We start from the raw sequence: 17,035 nt of genomic DNA, 5'->3' as shown, positions 1-17,035 counted from the left end.
AGCCTGCGCAGCCTCCAGCCCCCAGCCCCCACCTGGCCGCGCGGCGTCACTTCCGGCGCGCTGACCTCATCGTCAGGCGCCACTCGCCCGGTTGCCGCCGCAGCCGCCAGACCCCGGGAACGCACAGAAAGGGGCGGGGCGCAGCGCGGGGCCGCCGGGCGCGCTCGACCGAACCGGGAAGCCGCGCTGTCCCCAGACCGCCCCCGCACGCCAATGCCGGACCCTCCGGGCGACCTGAACTCCAGGCCCACGAGCCCAGACGGCTCCCGCCGCCGCCACCCGCCACCTCAGGCGGGCTCGGCACCCTCTTCTCCAGGGCCACGCCCTACACCGTCCTCCTGGACCAGCAGGCCACGCAGGCGGGGTGTGCCACCTGCAGCGTGCCAAGGGCGCCGGGGCGTCCTGACCGGGGTGACGCTGAGGACTGCCAGGCCTCCGGGACCCACGCCTCAGCCTAGGCCAAAGGAACCCCCGAGAAATGGAAGGGTGGGGGTTACATACACCAGACAAAGAGCAGCTCCATAAAGTAAAATACAACAAAATGTTTAATGAGCAAATTCGTCTTAGCAAATATGAAACTGCCACAGAGAGTAGGAGAGGGACGGGGTGACGGGGCTGGGGGGCAGGTCTGGAGGAACTAAAGTGGAAAGAATCAGCTACATAAGAAACCAAGGACAACACCGGGGAGAGGACCAGAGGCCAAGAGGACGGGAGCTGTGGTCCTGAAAGGGGAGAGGGCAGCGTAACAGGAGCCGGACAACAAAATTCAAAATAGTTTGGCCATAAAATATAAACACGCTACGTTTCTACGGTGGGAAGAGGAAGAGAAAGGGAGCGTAAGGAAGGAAAGACTGTTTCGGAGAGGGGCCGTGGGGATCCGACCCAGCCCTGTTGTGCACCCCGCCCCCCCCTTCCCTCTGTGTGTGTGTGTCTGTGTGGGCCTGTGTGAGCACTCCCCCGTCCCCTCCCCGCCCCAAGCCCCACCCCACCCCCCCACCCTTAATTGCTGCCATTCCAGTTGCTGCCGGCTGTCAGGCTGTCATTCGGCTGTCACTCCTCTGCCCATCGTCTTCAGAGGGGGAAAAGAGGGGGAGCGGGAGGGGGAGAAGCCCCCAGCCAGCCCTGCCCCTGCCCTCCCCCGCCGCCTCTACCAGAAGTCCCGGCGGTGATAAGAGTCGGGGTCACAGTACTTTGTGACAACCACTCTGTTGGCGAACTTGCGACCCGTCAGGCCCTGCATGGCTTTCTGGCAGTCAAACACAGAGGTAAACTCCACGAAGATCTGTGGGAACAAGAGCCAAGGTGTGAAGACCAACCAGCCTCTGCCTTCGAGGATGAGCTGGCTCCCTCACAGCAACCAGCCAGCATCTACCCCCAACTCAGAACTCCCAAGCGGCGAGAGGGGGCTCACTACCGGTGTGGGAACATTTATCCAAACCTCCTCCAGCACCCCAGGATCAAAGAATGAAACACGGAGGAAAGACCTGCAAAGGCAGCTGGAGTCAAGAGCCCCACAGGACAGAGGCCAGGCGTAAACTCAGAGAGAGGCCACTTGTGTTGAGTGTCTCCCCTGCATCAGGCACCATGCTGGGGGGGGGGGAGTCCCTCCGCCACCCAAGGACATGGATGTCTCCCCCGGACAAGGGATGAAGTGAGGAAAACTTGGAAATTTCTATCCAAACCCAGGTTGACTGGAAAGACAAAACCTGAAACCTTGATCTCCTCAGGCTTCTCATCTTGCCTGAGCCACCAGTTTACGGAAGTGTAGAGAGAGGAGGTAAAAGCAGCCTGAGAGCCTGGGGAATCCTGTAAGACAAATGTCCCTATTGCCTCAACAAGCAAAAGAGCTAGGGTGGGGTAAAGAACTGATGAACTTTAAGAAAAAGTCTGAAACCAAATGGCAGGGGTCCCTCGGGTTCCTTATTTCCATCAACCGTGAGAATGTTCTGAAACAGTGAGAAACATGAACGTGGCTTGGGGAGGCGGATCTTAATGATTCTCTAGTTAATGTACTGATGGTAGGTATAGCGTGGCTTCACTAAAGTAACATTTTTTTAAAGTCAACTGTTCACAGCAGTAATTCTCAACCAAGTGAATGTGTCCCCAAGGGACATTTGCCAATGTCTGGAGATGTTTTTCACAGTCACAAAGGCATGCACAGTACTCCTGGCACCTAGTGGGTGGAGGCTGCGGATGAGGCTAAACATCCTACAGCACACAGCACAGACCCGAAGGCAAGAGTTACCAGGCCACCAATTATCAGTAGCTGAGATAGAGAAGTGCGCTTAAGACCTTTGGGGGAAGAGTTTCTGCTGTGGCTCATCAGTTAACGAATCTGACTGGCATCCATGAGGACTCAGGCTCCAGCCCTGGCCTCGCTCAGTGGGTTAAGGATCAGCATTGCCATGAGCTGTGGTGTAGGTCACAGACATGGCTCAGATCCCGCGTTGCTGTGGCTCTGGCGTAGGCCGGCGGCTACAGCTCCAAATGGACCCGTAGCCTGGGAACCTCCTTATGTCACAGGTGCGGCCCTAAAGACAAAAAGACAAAAAAATAAAAAAAAAGAATCTTGGGGGAAACATGATATGTGAAATATTCTTTGTTTCAGTAAAAATGGGCTGATTATACAAATTAATGACAAGGTAACTTGAACTGGGCAGTGAGGCATGTGTACCACCACTATATACACCGCAATAGGATGAATACTATGCTGTAACATTATTCCATCGCCATGGCGGCTCCTCCCTCTCTCCCCTTCCTGCGTGCTTGAAAAGAATGATGAAGTTTACAAACAAACAGGCATGCTGATCCCAGAGACCTGGCAGGGTGCTTCCTAGTTTCTCCCAGCACCCCAGCAAGCCAGGATCCTCCATTCCGGTGCAACGATGAAACTAGCCAGTGGGGACCTAGTGTCTCCAGGGCATGGTGAGGAGGGAACAGGAGAGCAGGTGAAAATAAATGCTGCCTGCCCTCCTCCTCTGGCCCCTGCCCCCCAGCGGTGATGCTGTCCCCCGCTGCTCCCTGGGCAAGCGTATCCAGACCACCACCTGAACACTGGGGACCAGTATGTCCATCTGACCTCACACTTGGGAAGGAGCTCTGTCCAGCCCGCCATCCCCCACATCTCTGTTGGGGTGTCTCAGGACCTCAAAGCCAGCCCCCCCCCAGGACTGACACTGTTCCCCTCTCTTCAACCTGCTCATCTCCCCTGCCTCTCACCTGACTCCTCACCACTCCTGACACACCCAAATCAGCTCCCACGATCTGGGCATCTAGAGGCCATGGACTTCTCTGCATCCCCTGCCACTGCTCTAAATCAGGGAACCAGCTTTCACCCAAGTGACCACGAGCTGTCAGTTCCCAAAGCTCCAAAGATTGTCCCTCGGCCCCTCCAATCCCCAGCCAGCAGGTGCCAGCTCTGCAGGGCTAGGCTAACCACTGGCTGCGCACCCATGCCCACCCCCACCTTACAAGGAACCACCTCTACGTGCCAAGCATTCCCCCCATTGAAGACTTCGCAGTAACCCCTTCCCTTCTCACTCAAAAGGACACCCAACACTCTCACTAGGACCCATGTGACCCTACAAGGTCAGCCACGACGGACCCCGCTGCCCTCTGCTTACTGCCCTCCGGCTACCCCGCCTCCTCGCCGCCTCGTGCCCAGCACCCCAGCCGCCTGCTTGGAAACTGGGCATCCGGCACTCGGGGCCTCACCACATCACCCCCGTCCCCCTGCAGTCCTGGGCCCCCTGACCAGCTACTGCCTCAGGCGCCCATGGCATCCCAGGCAGCATACGGCCTGAAGACAAGCCCCGCCCACTCCCGGCCACCCGTGGGTGGTGGGAGCAGCTGAACCTGGCAGGGTGCCAGAGGCAGCGTCCCTCAGGGGGCTCCGACTCAGGCCCCGCAGTCAGAGAGCTAACTGGGAAGAAGGGCTCAGGGAGCTGCTGGGAGAGCTCAGGGTCAGCACGGGTGAGCTCGGCAGAAGACAAGACGGTCTGCTGCTGGCTGTGGGGCCACGTCCAGCGCTTCTCTCCCTACTCCCTATACGCAAGACCCCACGAAAGCCGGGTTGGGAGTCAACGTCGCTTCAACACAGAGGCGAGTCCTGGTCTGCAACACGCAGCGCGCAAGCACGCTCGCGCGCGCACACACACAGCAGCGCCACGCACACTCACACACCCCCTCACACGCACGCACCAGGGCCCAGAGAGTCAGAGAGTCAGAGGAGCGGGTCAGCAGGCTGGGGCAGAGCAGCGGGCATGTGAGGGGTTGCACGTGCCCAGGAGAGGTGGGGAGCCATTCGCCCAAGCTCCTGCACGCGTGCGGAGGCGCATGCGCGCGCACACACACCTTTCCGCAGCCGGGAACCTCCACGCCGTCCACGGGCCGTGGGATCTCGATGGACTTGACGAGGCCGTACTTGCTGCACTCGTCGCGCACGTCCTCCACGATCTCCTCGTACTCCTCGTCGTCCAGCAGCTCCTCGGGCAGCACCATGTTCATGAGACACAGGACCTCGGTCGGGTGGCCGCCCATCTGCACCTGGGAGCTCATCAGGCCAGGCACTTGCAGGGTCACCGGGGTCTGGTTGATGGTGCTCTGTGGGGCGGCAAGGGGCAGGGCGTCACGGGGCGGCCCGGCCCTCAGCCCTCCAGGCCCGCCGGCCCCAGCCCCGCCTCAGACGCCTTCCCTTCCGCGGCAGGGAAGACCTCGCCCGCCGCCGCCACCAAAGGCCAGGCGCCCGGCCCCAGCCCAGCCCAGGAGAGCTGGGAGCAGGGCTGAAGAGAACCCGCCCGGCCCCGCCCCTCCCACCCCCAGGTGCCCCTCTAGCCAATGGAAGATGACGTGCCGGGGGGCTCACCAGCGTGGCATTCTTGGCTCCCACACTCGCCCTCTGGACAAGCAGTTTCTTATCCCCCAGCTGCATCCCGTTCAGCCCCGCTATGGCCTGTGTTGGGGGGAGGAGGGTCGGGGGCCGCAGGGGAAAGTACAGGTCAGAGGCCAAGAGCCTGACACCTCCCCTCAAGCCCCCGCAGCCCAACGCTGGGCCCTGGTGGGGGACGGGGAAGGCACAGGGTTGAGAGCTTGGATAGAGATGGAACCAAGGGGAAGGCCCCCCCCCCGCGCGCGTGCGAGGCCCTGCTGCAGGCTGGCCTCCCCCCGCCCAGCCCAGGGAGGGACGACCTCGGCGTGGGTGCGAGGCAGGGTGGGGGCCAGGGCTCACCTGATCCGTGACGTTGATGTCCACGTACTCACAGAAGGCGTAGCCCTTGGAGAGCCCCGTGGCGCTGTCCTTGACCAGGTTGAAGGCCTTAAGAGGCCCGAAGGATGTCAGCAGCTCTTTCACCTGCAGCAGGCCAAGACTCCGTGAGTTTGTCTGGGCAGAGGCTGAAAGGGAGGAGGTGGCAGGAAAAGCCGAAGGGTCTACCTGGTCGTCGTTCAAGTAGTTGGGTAGGCCCCCGATGAACAGCTTGTGGGCAGAGTCCGGGACCACGGTGGACACGACTCCTAGAGGGAAGAGAGCAGACGGACTTTGACTCCCCAGCCTAAGGTCATTACCCGGAAGCTGGGGACGTCTCCAGGAGAAACCGGTGACACCCGGCTGGCAGAGAGAGGCCCGGGTTCCTCCTGTCCATCTACACACCTAACCCAGCACGGGCGACTGGGACTCCCAGGCCTGCCCAGCCTGCAAGGTTCACACCAGCAGCCCTCCACGGCACACACTGTGACAAACACCAGCATGGCTCAGCAACAACCTGCTGGCCCTGGGGTCACAGGGACCCGAGCTCACGCCCCTAACCTGCCACCTGCTGTTGTGTGGCCCGGGCAGGTCCCCTCGGCTCTGGTCCTCCTGGCGAGAGGGCACAACGATACACAAGCCTTTCCTCGCCCCTCAGGCCTCAACGCAGAGCCCTTTCCTACCAGCCTCCCCATGAAGCCTCCCCACCCTTGGCGCTGTGGTCCTGCGCTGAGCACGGTTACGACGCTGCCCAGGCTACTCTCCAGCTCAGTCACGTGGGATTCAGCGGCGTCTGCTATTCTAAGTGGTCAAACACCGTGTGCCCGGCACCCCGGTCCTGGAGCTTAAGGTTCTTCTGGGAAGGGGGGGAGCCCCACAGGCAGAAACCAGGGGCTGGCTCAGGCTTCCGCTGAATTCACACAGGCCAAGGTGACTGTGCCGTCCCCACTCCCAGTGTCCATCCAGGCTTCAGGACCCCACATCAGCCCTGGGCAGCCGGGCCCGGTAACAGGGACCGTGGCTGAGGTTTCCCAGCGCCAGGGGACGCACACTTGGCTCCAGATCAGTCCCCTGCCACCCAGGTGGGAAAGCTGTCTTCCAGGTGCCCCAAATGTTCCTTTTCTCACCAACAATGTCTGTAAATACTTCTCCCCCTCCATCACCAAGGTGACGTTGGTCGGAGCAGAGGGGGAATCAAGACATTACCTTTAGTACCAAGAAAAGGTGGAACCGAAACACTTAATCTGCAGGCGGACTCTTGCCTTCTGCCACCACCACCACCCCCTCCCCCCCAGCCCCAAGGAAGGAAAGGACTGGCGCCATCCCTGGACCACCGTCCCTGTCCCTGCCGCACCTGTTTCCACAGGACGCAGACCCCACCCATCACACCTGAGTGCTCGCTCCCTGCCCCACATTCCTCCTGGGTGAAAGGAGACCCCAGCGCCTACCGGAGCAGAAAAAGGACCACTGAGAAGCCCCACCCATGCATAGTAGGAGTGGCTATGCACCGACAAACCGTATTTAAAAAGCAGGCAATAGAGTTCCTAGTGCAGCATGGTGGAAATGAACCTAATATCCATTAGGACACAGGTTTGATCCCTGGCCTCAATCAGTGGGTTAACAATCTGGCATTGCCTCGAGCTGTGAGGTAGGTTGCAGATGTGGCTTGGATCCGGCGTTGCTGTGGCTGTGGTGTAAGCTGGCTGCTGTAGCTCCAATTCAACCCCTAGCTTGGGAACCTCCATGTGCCACACCTGCAGCCCTAAAAAGCAAAAAAATAAATAAATAAAGGCAGGGAATGGGCCACCTTCCGCCCCAAGCTGTCACCCGCCGGGCCTTTACAACCTGACAGTGAACGCCTGATCCACAGGGCACACCTGGGACCAGGCCTGGCCAGGGGTGACTAGTAGGCTCCTTTGATACAAGTTAAAACACAGTGAATTTCCCAAGAAAAGGCCCAAAAGAAGGAAGGTTCTGTAGCACAATCTAGAGAACAGTCACACGGTCACACACAATGTCTATATCAGCTACACCTAAGGGCTTTTGCACGTGAAAGAAATGTGCTAGGAATTCCTGTTGGGGCGCAGCGGAAACAAATCAGACTAAGAACCATGAAGCTGCAAGTTTGATCCCTGGCCTGGCTCAGTGGGTTAAGGACCTGGTGTTGCCGTGAGCTCTGGTGTAGGTTGCAGACGTGGCTTGGATCTGGCTAACATGTGGGCTGACAGCTCTAACTCCCATTCGACCCCTAGCCTGGGAACCTCCATATCCCTCAGGTGCAGCCTTAAAAAACAAAAAGAAAGAGTTCCCATCGTGGCGCAGTGGTTAACTAATCCGACTAGGAGCCATGAGGTTGCAGGTTCAGTCCCTGGCCTTGCTCAGTGGGTTAAGGATCTGGCGTTGCCGTGAGCTGCGGTGTAGTAGATGCAGCTCGGATCCTGGCGTAGGCCGGGGGCTACAGCTCCGATTCGACCCCTAGCCTGGGAACCTCCATATGCCGTGGGAGAGGCCCAAGAAATGGCAGAGAGACAAAAAAAGAAAAAAGAAAGAGAAATGTGCTAAATGACCCAAAGTGCTTCAGTGGAAAGCACTACATATGAGCCAGGGACCCAGCCCCGAGTCCCAAGGTGCCACCCTCTCTGGACTCCCCATGCCCGTTTCCACGTGAATAAAAGAACAGACCCAACTTCTAAGGGGTGCCCTTCTTTGTGACATCTCGCCAGCAGAACCCCACAGGCATGACCCACGCCCCACAGGCAGCCCACACCAGGGCTCCCCCCGCTTCTGCCAAAGCAGCTCCAGGGGCTGAGACCTGGGCCCAGGACAGCTAAGTAGCAATGGCTCCTCCAACCCCCCACACCCCAACCAGACGCCACACAGGCCCAAAGCCACACAGATACCCCACCACGAAAGCACAGGGGTTGGCAAACAGCCGACGGGTCAGGGCCAGCCTGCTTCCGGTTTCCGCACAGTTACAAGCTTTCTGAGCGATTGTTCGACAGCATGTGAGTACCGCACGGTCCCCGTAAAAGTTAAGGCACATGGACCCCAGACACACCCACCTGCTCGGGTATCACCTGTGGCTGTTTTTTCCTGCAGCATCTGCAGAACAGCCATTTCAAGAGACCCCACACCCTGCGTGGCAAAACACACTCGCTCTTCTGCCCTCACAGAACAAAGTCCGCGCAGCGGTACCCCAACTGGGACGTACTGAACCCAGCGGCACCCAGGAGGACAGAAACAGCGAAAAACAAGGTGAGGGGTACCCAGGCGTCAGAGCTCACACTCCAAGCTCTGCTGACAGTGTCAATCCACCTTGGGGGGACACACGCGCACACCAACCCCCGGGGGCCAGAGCTGGGCCCCTCGCTTTCCACAACACCAACGCCAGGTCAGGTCCTGGCTCGGCCCCTTGCGAGCTGAGCTGTGCATCTTCAAGCAGATCACAGGTCACCCTCTCTGGGCGTCAGCTCTGCCAAACGGAGAGACACCCACCTCCCAAAGCGCAGGGGCCAGGTGGGAAAACCCGTGTCTTCTGAAGCACACGCACCGCTTCCCCGAGAGATCCAGCTGGGCTGACAGACAGCCACTCACCAGGCACGTAGACAGAGGGGTTCTCCGACATGCCAGGCAGGGGCTGGTAGTCGTGAGGCCTGCGGATCTTCAGGGACTGGCCCTGGAAGATGATGCCATCGAAGGCCATGGCCTGGGTGGTCTCATCCACAGAGCGGAACTACAGGCAAGAGACGGCGGTGAGGGGCAATGCTGGCAGTGCTGGGATTGCAGAAGGGCCCGGGGTGGGGAACGAGGGCTGCTGCAGAGGGGGGCATGGCCCAACCCCACCGCACGCCCAGCTCACCTCTAGGAAGGCAAAGTTCTTGTCCTGGTTAATCTGCACCGCCAAGACGGGGTTGCCGGGGGCCTGGGTCAGCCCCCCCAGGCGCATCTGGGCGTTGAAGAAATCCATCATGGCCTCCTGCAAAGAGAAGAGGAGACGGGGGGGGGGGGGGGGGGGGGGGGGGGGGAGGTGGAGAGAGGAGGGGAAGGGTGAGAGAGGGAGACACAGAGGGGTTTGGGGGTCAGGGGAGAGGGACGAGGGCAGGGTGGGAGGGAAGGAACAGTGGAGTAGGGGTCGGGGCACAGAGACCGCAGCAGAAACAAAAGCAGAAGGAAGATGAGAGAAACGGGGGCGGGGAGGGGGGGGGCGCAGCAGCGGGAGACAGCCAGGGTCCAGGAGGCAGGACAGGAGGTCGGGGAGAGCCATGGGCCCCAACCAGGGGAAAGGCAAGAGATCGTCCAAGAGTCAGGAAACGAGAGAGAGCAAGAAGAAACACGTGAGTCGACGAATGAGACGTCGAGGTGACAGCGAGAGGAAAACGGCAGCACAGTGGGAGAGCAGCGGGAGCAGGCAGGACAGAGAAACCCGAGGCAGAGGGGGGCGGAGGGCGGGGGGCAGAGGGCGGGGAGGGCGGAGGGGCAGGGGGAGGGAGGGGAGGAGAAAAGAGTGATGTGGAGGGATCTGGCCCTGGAGTCCGGGGGCTGGTTCATCAAATGTAGCAAAGTGCAGGTTGAGAAAGTCAGAATGGACCTTACTTGCCTTCAACGACGGTAGCAAACTTTTTGTTGCTACGAGGGATCTCAGCCCCACAATATTTCACTTTAAAGAGAAATGGAAACAACTCTTTGATCTCGGGATTCTCAGGGGTGCCACGGGAAGGGGTGGGGGAGAGGGGATGGGAGAGGAGCGGTGGGGAAGGTGGGGCGTTCAGGGCGATCAAAAACGAGAGTGTGGGGAGAGGACGGGACAGGCGGCAGAGAACAAGAGGTGTGTCAGAGAAACTGGAGGGGAGCGAGCGTCGGTGTGAGCGTGAGTGTGTGTGAGTGTGTGTGTGTGTCCGAGTCTCCCTCTCTGTCTCTCCATATGGATTCGGATCCGTGGATGCGTAGGTACGGTACGTGTGTGCTTGATCCCTGGGTGCTGGAGGAGGCAGGGAGGGGAGACGGGAGGGGAGAGGAGGGAGGGAGAGGGCCACCCCCAGCCCGGCCCCTGGCTGGCTCAACTCCATCGTCCGTCTGGGAGGGGGCCGGGGGGTCTTGCAGGAACAGAGTCTGACCCGTGCAGGTTGGGAGAGGGAGGGGAGGGAGGGGAGGAATAGGGGGGGACAGGGAGAGGCAGGGCAGGGGGAGGGCAGTACCTCAGTGATGCCAAAGGGGATGTTGCCCACGTAGAGACGGCGGGCCTGCCTGGTCATCTGGCTCCCGACCACAGGCACGGGCGTTGGGGTCACGGCCAGACCATCAGGGGTCATGGTGGGGAGGAGGGCAGTGGCTGGAATCTGACCCGCAGCTTCGAGAGGAAAGAAAAGAACCAGAGGATGGCAGGGTACCCGTGGACGCGCGGGGCAGCAGCACGCTCCTCAACGGAGCGCAGCCCGCGGCGGCTCCCCGCTGGCCCCACCGCCCCAAGGACTCCAAAGGCAGAGGCCCGAAAGCCCCCCGCCCCCAAAGAGAGGCGCCCACCTTGCATGGCCTTGTACTGCATGGGGGTGATGTGCTCGAAGCCTGGCGGTGGCACGTCCCAGTACTTGCGGACCTTCTTCTTCTTCTCATGACGGGGGGACCGGCTGGGGGAGGGCGAGGGGAGAGCGGGGCGGGGCGACCTCAGTCTGACCAAGGGTGGGCCTGCGGGTCCCCCCAGGCACCCCTCGCCCCCCCACCCCAGCGGTCTCTCCAGGAGGGAGAGGATCCGGGTTGGGGCCGTTCCAAGGCGGGGGGGAACTCTCTCCCCAGGGCTCGGGCCGGGGCTGGACAGGGACAGGGCAGGTGGGCCGGAGGGAGGCGGGGACTGGACGTGGGGTGGAAGGGGCAGGAAGAGAAGCTCACATCAATCCACCGTGCTCCTCTTTAGCGCCTCTGGTCAAAGGTTTGCTGGGGGGTGGGAGGGAAAGGCATGGGGAGGGGTGACTGGGGACCCTCGTCTTCCCCACACGCCACCCCACCCCCCAGGGCACTGAGCCCCAGGGCTGGGGCAGGGCCGAGGTGAACCCCAGGCAAGCAGGCCCCCTCGGCCCCGCGTCTCCCCCCAGCCCCCCACCCAGGCCAGAGGAAGGGAAGCAGGGCCCGACAGACCACTCTCTAGCTGGAGCCTGAGGTGGGAGGAGGCAGGAGGACCTCACCTGTCCCGCCCTTCCTCACCTGAGGGGCAGAGAGAACAGAGGAGCCGAGGGAGGGAAGAGGCGTTAGAAGAGAGAAGAGCCGCCCGGGCGGGCGGGGCAGAGACAGGCTCCAAGAACCCCCTGGTCCGGGGCGGCCCCCGAGGACCAGGCAGGGGAAGAGGGAGGACGACAGAGCCCCTGCGGGAGGGAGCCCGAGCCACACCCGAGCGCCCGCTGCTGCACCAACAACCCACCGGAAACCCGAGGAAGCCCAGGCCAGGGAACCCCGAGCTCCAGACAGACAAACTGCAGAGCCCCCGGGACGAGAGCGGCCCCACCGGTACCTTCGCCGCCGCCTGTCGCGGGAGGCGCTCCGCTGGTCCCGGTTGCGCCGGTCCCGGCTCCGGCTGCGGCGCTTGCGGTCCCGGCTTCTGGAGCGGCTGTGGCTGCGCTTGCGGTGCCGGTTCTCCTTGTCCCGCTCTGGGCAGGGGCGGGGAGGGTGAGCTGAGGGAGGCTGCGGCCCGGCCCACCCACGCACTGGCACCTACGGCCCAGCCCCAGGGAGGCCACCCCCCACGGGGAAGGGACGGCAGGCTTCCTGGGTCCACAGGCGTCCAGGACCCTGGGGCGCCAGGGGCGGGAGCTGGTTACCTGAGGGGCAGGGCCTGGAGATGCCCCGGGGTGTAAGGTACCTGAGGATGCTCAGGAGGAGCTGGGGAGCCAGAGAAGACAGAGGAGGCTGGCTCCTGGTCCCCCTCCAGGGCTGAGGGGCCTGACCCCAGGGTCGTCCCTGAGAGGGGCAGGGCTAGAGGCTGGGGAATCAAGAGACCCAATGATGTTTTCCTGCAGGGACCCAGCAGCCCCTCAGGAGAGACCTCCTCAACCAGCTGGCCCCCACAGCCCCACACCCAGGCCCCAAGTCAGATGCCAGGCAGGCTCGGAGATGCCTGGGAAGCAGCGGAACCCACCCCGCCCCAGCCCTTCCCCACCAGGCGAAGAGCGCAGGACACCCTCCTCCAGGGAGGCGCCCCTTCCAGAATCCGGGCTGAAGGGGAGGTGACCCGCCCAGGACCCCCAGACCCATAGGCCCTCAGAGCCAGGGACAGGAGAAACCAGGGTGGACGCTTTCTCAGAGCTCCCACTGGCCGCTAGCTGGCTCCTTCTACCCCCTCCCCTCCCCTCGGGGGCAGATTCTGCCTCCCTGCCCAGGAGAACCACAGAACCCTCGGCTCCCAGCAGACCTTTCACCCCTGAAGGAGGGGCAGTTCCAGGGCCACGCGGCACTCTATTTCCTTGGTTCGAGACACCAACACCCAGCTATGCTGCCCCACCCCTCAGACGCACGTCAACATGCTTCTCAACTTGACCGTCTGTCCGGACACAGGGAGGAAAAGCAGTAAGGACCAGACGTCAGCATGGACCTTAACCTCACCTTTACTGCTTTTGTCTCACGTGTTTTTCTGATGCAATTAAACATAAAACTTTTCACAAGTGAACTCAAACTCCAGAACCACTAAAAGATAGAAAAACACGCACCTTGGAAAACAGAAAAAAAATTCCAGCCAACACTGCAATGGTACCTAAGACTAGATCCTGTGCTAGCTCTACTTGTACTTAATCCTGTTACTTTGGGGAGACACTGCTAGAGGCTCACCTGACAGATGGGAAAACTGAGGCTCAGGGAGGTCACGTGACTTGCCCCTGGCCAAAAAACAAGGAAGTTGTGAACACTGAAATGCCCACAAGTGCAGTTAAGCACTAGGCAATACTCAACATGGAGCAGCCGGAACACTCCAGGGTCCGGCGGGAGCCCCTAAAGACAAGCGGTTACCTCCTTGAAGACACAGACTAAACACGAAAAACAAATCAAAGCCTGGAACCAGGAGGCAAGTAGCATGAAGTAGCAGGTAAGCATGACACTGAGGGCCCAAAGGTGTGCAGGCCTGAGGCTCTGGGCCTCTGGCTCCACTCTTGAAAGATGGGCCGACTATAAAAACAGCGTCTTTTGTGGCTTTGGTTCTGAAACAGACAAGCAGGCAGAGAAGAACAGACACAGAGGAAGAAGTGGCGCCTGCTGGGTGCCTGAGACACAGACAAGGAAATTAATTCCCTGGAGACACAGGTGCAGGAGGCAGGGACTGAGGCTTGGAGGAGGCTGGACCACAGAGACAAAGACCCACAGGCACAATGATACTAGGGCAAAGCTTCCTCTTAAAGCAACAGTAAGTTCCCTGCCTCAACCCACACACTGATCCTACACAGGTCAAGAAGGAGAGGCAGCTGTGGTTGCTCAAAACGCTGTGATCACTTTGTTGTGGGAACAACTCCACCAGCCCAAGGGACGTGCCGGTACCAGTGGGGACACCCAAGAGAAACCAAGCAGCACGTGTGCAAGTGCCCCAAGGAAGGTTCCATCAGTTCCATTTAGCAGTCCAGCCTAGGGGCACGTGGTTTTGCAGCCAGACTCAGGATCAGCTTCAGCTTTCCTGTCTACCAACTGCATAAAACCACAAAACAGCAACCGTACCTTGCAACCTCAGTGTTCCCGTCTTTTAAACGACGCTCATCCCGCCCCAAGTGTGGGACATGGGATAATGACGCTGGGAAAGCACCTCTCCCTGCTGTCCCAGCTCTGACACCATCTCTGAGGCAGCTCAGGGCAGCCTCTCCACTACCTTCCTAAGAAATTTCACTAGGGATCATTTCACAATAAAAAGTACCCCTCGTTAGGCACTTAACGAATGCCAGACCGTATGCCACACACTGTACACACATTACCTCACTTAACCTCAGCTGCAACTCTCACCAGCTAAAACCAAAGAAAGTTTTTCAAACTTTCTGAGCCTGCTTCCTCTTCTGCAAAGGAAAGGAAGTCACGTCAGTCCCCTACGGCTGGTGACCATCTACTTAGATAAGCCGTGTAAAAGCTTAGCAAAGCACCTGCCCCACAGCACATGCTCAAAGTTTAACTGTAACTATCAGTACTGCCATCACCCTTGACTCCAGAAACCGGTAACAAAGACACATACCTATTTAACAGCCACTACACACAAGAAAAGGATAAAAAAAAAAAAAAGCATAGACGTGTTAAAGTCCCACAACTACTCAGCAACAAAGCAGGTACTAGAAGCCAAGTCTGCTCCCCTCCAAAGCCTGTGCTGTGAAGCGCTACATCGTGTACAGACACCCCGTGGGCACTCCGAAACCCGACTTCGTCTTCCCCAGGCGCTGTCTCCTCCTAAACCAGCCACCTGCTCCCAACTGCAGACTGGGCTGAAAGGGGGACCCCAGCGCCCCCCGCCCCCCGTGCAGCCCTCTTGACCACAAGGAGCTTAGGCCTCGCGCCCGCCACCTCCTCCAGGCCTAAGTTTGTTCTAACATTCGTGGGGTGTCCAAACTAGTCGGCACTAGCTCGGCTTCCTACTTGGACTCCGCATCACCGGAGGGACTTGCCTCCCACCCTCCCAACTGAGCTAAGTCTCCCTACTCGCTCCGAGCCTCTTTATTGCCACGTTGAGAAGGCGGACACACGCGGCGCCCGGAAGGTGGGCTCGTACAGCACAGGGGACCTATCTAACTGAAGAGAGATGGAGGGCAGACACGCCACACTGTGCCTGGCGCGACGGCGCGACAGAGCACCGCGCGTGCGGGAGGAACACTGAAAACGCACAGTGCGGACCTCTCCCAAGAGAGACCGCATCACCCACGTTGGGCCGGAAGGGACCCCGGCGACTAGCCCCCAGGAAAGGCGCAAAGTGCGGCGGTGCGAGAAAGGGCCCACGCCGCGGCCCTGCCTGCGCCCACGTGAAGGGGGGCTCCAACCGCCATTTTGGAACAAAGGGGGCGTGGAGACACCGGCCGCGGGCCGGCCGGAAGCGGAAGTGCGAGGGCATCGGGAGAAAAGGAGGAGTTGCGGGACCCAATCTACATAATATCCTTTCCAAATTAAAAAAATAGAAAATAAGTCCGCAACCGACTCCCGACAGCCTGCGGCGCCAGGCGGCGCCCGCGCCAGTGGCCACGTGGGGCGCGGAACCGAACGCGGCGCGCATGCGCCCGCCGCCCCCTCCCCTCCCGCGAGGCGGCACGCCGGGCGGTCACGTGAGTGAGGCGCGCACCGCGGAGTGGGGGGGGCGCCGTGCGGGCCTAAGGGGGGGGAGGAAGCGAGGGGGAAAATGGCGGGGGACGCAGGGGGAAGCCGAGAGCCGCCCCGCCCGCCGCCCCGCACCCTCGGCGCCCTCACCTTGCTTATTCTCGTTGAGCTGCCGCTCGAACTCGTCGAAGTCCGACATGCTGAGGCGGCCGCGTAGGGCCCTGTGTAGCTCTCGCCTCGCCTTGCCGCGCGCCCGATCCGGCCGCTTCGGCTACTTCCGCCGCTTGCTTCGGCTACTTCCGGCCGCTGCCGGCGTTCCACCGCCTCCTACCTAATCAAGCCCCGGCCGCCCGCCCCGCCCCGCCCCGGCTCCGCCCCTCTCCCCGCCGGCCCGCCCACGAGGCGCACCTCCCCCCAGGGCCTGGCTCCGAAACGCGTCGGCTATTTCCGGACCGTGGAGGAGCGAAGGGAGAGGCGACTTCGGCTGCTTCCGAAAACACCCGAAGCGAGGGTTTCGCAGGCTTCTCAGGTTTTCGTAACTTTTCGGATAGTAGCTCTTCAACGTTCGGATGTTTCCGTAGGTCCTCGCATTCCTAGCACCCAGACTCCCCCCTTAGAACTCAGCTTCTTCCAAGAACTCAAACCGTCCGTCTTTGGCTGCTTCCACAGATTCTACCCGCTCTTTCCCGACGGCCCTGTCCAAGCAATCGGCCACTTCCGACAATCCTAACCGTCCCGGATTTCGGCACTTCCCGAAGGTCTCTGGCGCTCCCCCTCGGGCCCAACCAGAGATTAAACCCGTTTCCAAACTTCGGCTCTTTCCGGAGATTCCAAGCGCGACCTCCTCCCCCTTTCGGAGAACTTCGGCTCCTTCCGCCACCGCCTGGGGAAGGACTCACAGCAGACACCTTCGGCTTTTTCCGTGGGCGCTTCGGCTCCTTCCGGCTCCGGGAACGAAAAAGGGAGGGAGGACAGAGGCGAGGTGGGTCAGGGGAAGGGAAAAGAAGAGGCAGGGTCTCGGCTCTCAGCACCCGGCTCTCCCGGTGGGGAGAGGGGAGGAAAAGAAGGACCGATGTTGAGGAGCGCCTAAGAAGGTTTCGCGAGACAAAAGCAGCCAGCGGGGTGAAGAGTGCGCGCGGCTGCTGCGGAGGTTGCCAGCGCGGCTTTGTGCGCATGCGCAAAGTGGAAGGGGCGAGCGCGAGAGAGCTTCTGCGCCTGCGTAGAGCTCGGTCTGAACCGAGACCTCTCACTGTTCGGAGAAGGGGGCGGGTCGTCGGGGCCACAGCCCCGAGCGCGCGTGCGCGAGATTTCCTTCCTCCAGGGAAGGGACTACATTCCCGACCGTTGAGCAAGGCCGCCCTCTAGCGGTTGCTGTGGCAATCACACAAGCGAACGTTTGCCCCCCCCTCCCCCCCCCCCCCCCCCGACCGCGCCGACGCTGCAAGCCACACAGCGGGCCCTTCCGGGAAACAGAGAATCTCGCTTTACCGCCTCCTGGCGGCAGTCTCTGTTCAGAGCTCCCCGCTCCCCTCGATGGTCGCCTCT

At 60.9% G+C, this 17,035-nt stretch overlaps 1 protein-coding gene across 2 annotated transcripts; it reads right to left on the bottom strand.

Annotated features, from left to right (window-relative positions):
- Positions 1 to 527: 527 nt before the first annotated feature.
- Positions 528 to 16,670, bottom strand: U2AF2 (U2 small nuclear RNA auxiliary factor 2). Of its 2 annotated transcripts, none has more exons than XM_047790578.1 (12): positions 15,641 to 16,670; positions 11,742 to 11,877; positions 11,126 to 11,170; positions 10,763 to 10,866; positions 10,438 to 10,589; positions 9,102 to 9,218; positions 8,837 to 8,975; positions 5,432 to 5,511; positions 5,228 to 5,350; positions 4,865 to 4,951; positions 4,354 to 4,602; positions 528 to 1,282 (listed from the first exon to the last, which is right to left on the bottom strand). In XM_047790578.1, the coding sequence occupies exons 1-12, from the start codon at positions 15,687 to 15,689 to the stop codon at positions 1,148 to 1,150; spliced, it is 1,416 nt and encodes a 471-aa protein (XP_047646534.1). In that variant the 5' UTR covers positions 15,690 to 16,670; the 3' UTR covers positions 528 to 1,147. The 2 variants fall into 2 exon arrangements, with proteins under 2 accessions (XP_047646534.1, XP_047646533.1); XM_047790577.1 differs by having other exon boundaries at positions 4,853 to 4,951; positions 15,641 to 15,840.
- Between the last annotated feature and the right edge of the window lie 365 nt (positions 16,671 to 17,035).

Source organism: Phacochoerus africanus, chromosome 8, assembly GCF_016906955.1.
Source record: "Phacochoerus africanus isolate WHEZ1 chromosome 8, ROS_Pafr_v1, whole genome shotgun sequence".
NCBI classification, from domain to species: Eukaryota; Metazoa; Chordata; class Mammalia; order Artiodactyla; family Suidae; genus Phacochoerus; species Phacochoerus africanus.
The sequence above is the reverse complement of the archived record's forward strand: the minus strand, read 5'-3'. Positions and strand labels throughout refer to the sequence as shown.

Excerpts from the sequence above, each read along its gene's own strand:
- U2AF2 (XM_047790577.1), bottom strand. The coding sequence starts at position 15,689 with ATGTCGGACTTCGACGAGTTCGAGCGGCAGCTCAACGAGAATAAGCAA. Across the intron at positions 4,952-5,227 it reads ACATCAACGTCACGGATCAG|GCCATAGCGGGGCTGAACGG; the intron begins GTGAGCCCTGGC and ends CCCCCAACACAG. Across the intron at positions 4,603-4,852 it reads CCACGCTGGTGAGCCCCCCG|AGCACCATCAACCAGACCCC; the intron begins GCACGTCATCTT and ends GCCGCCCCACAG.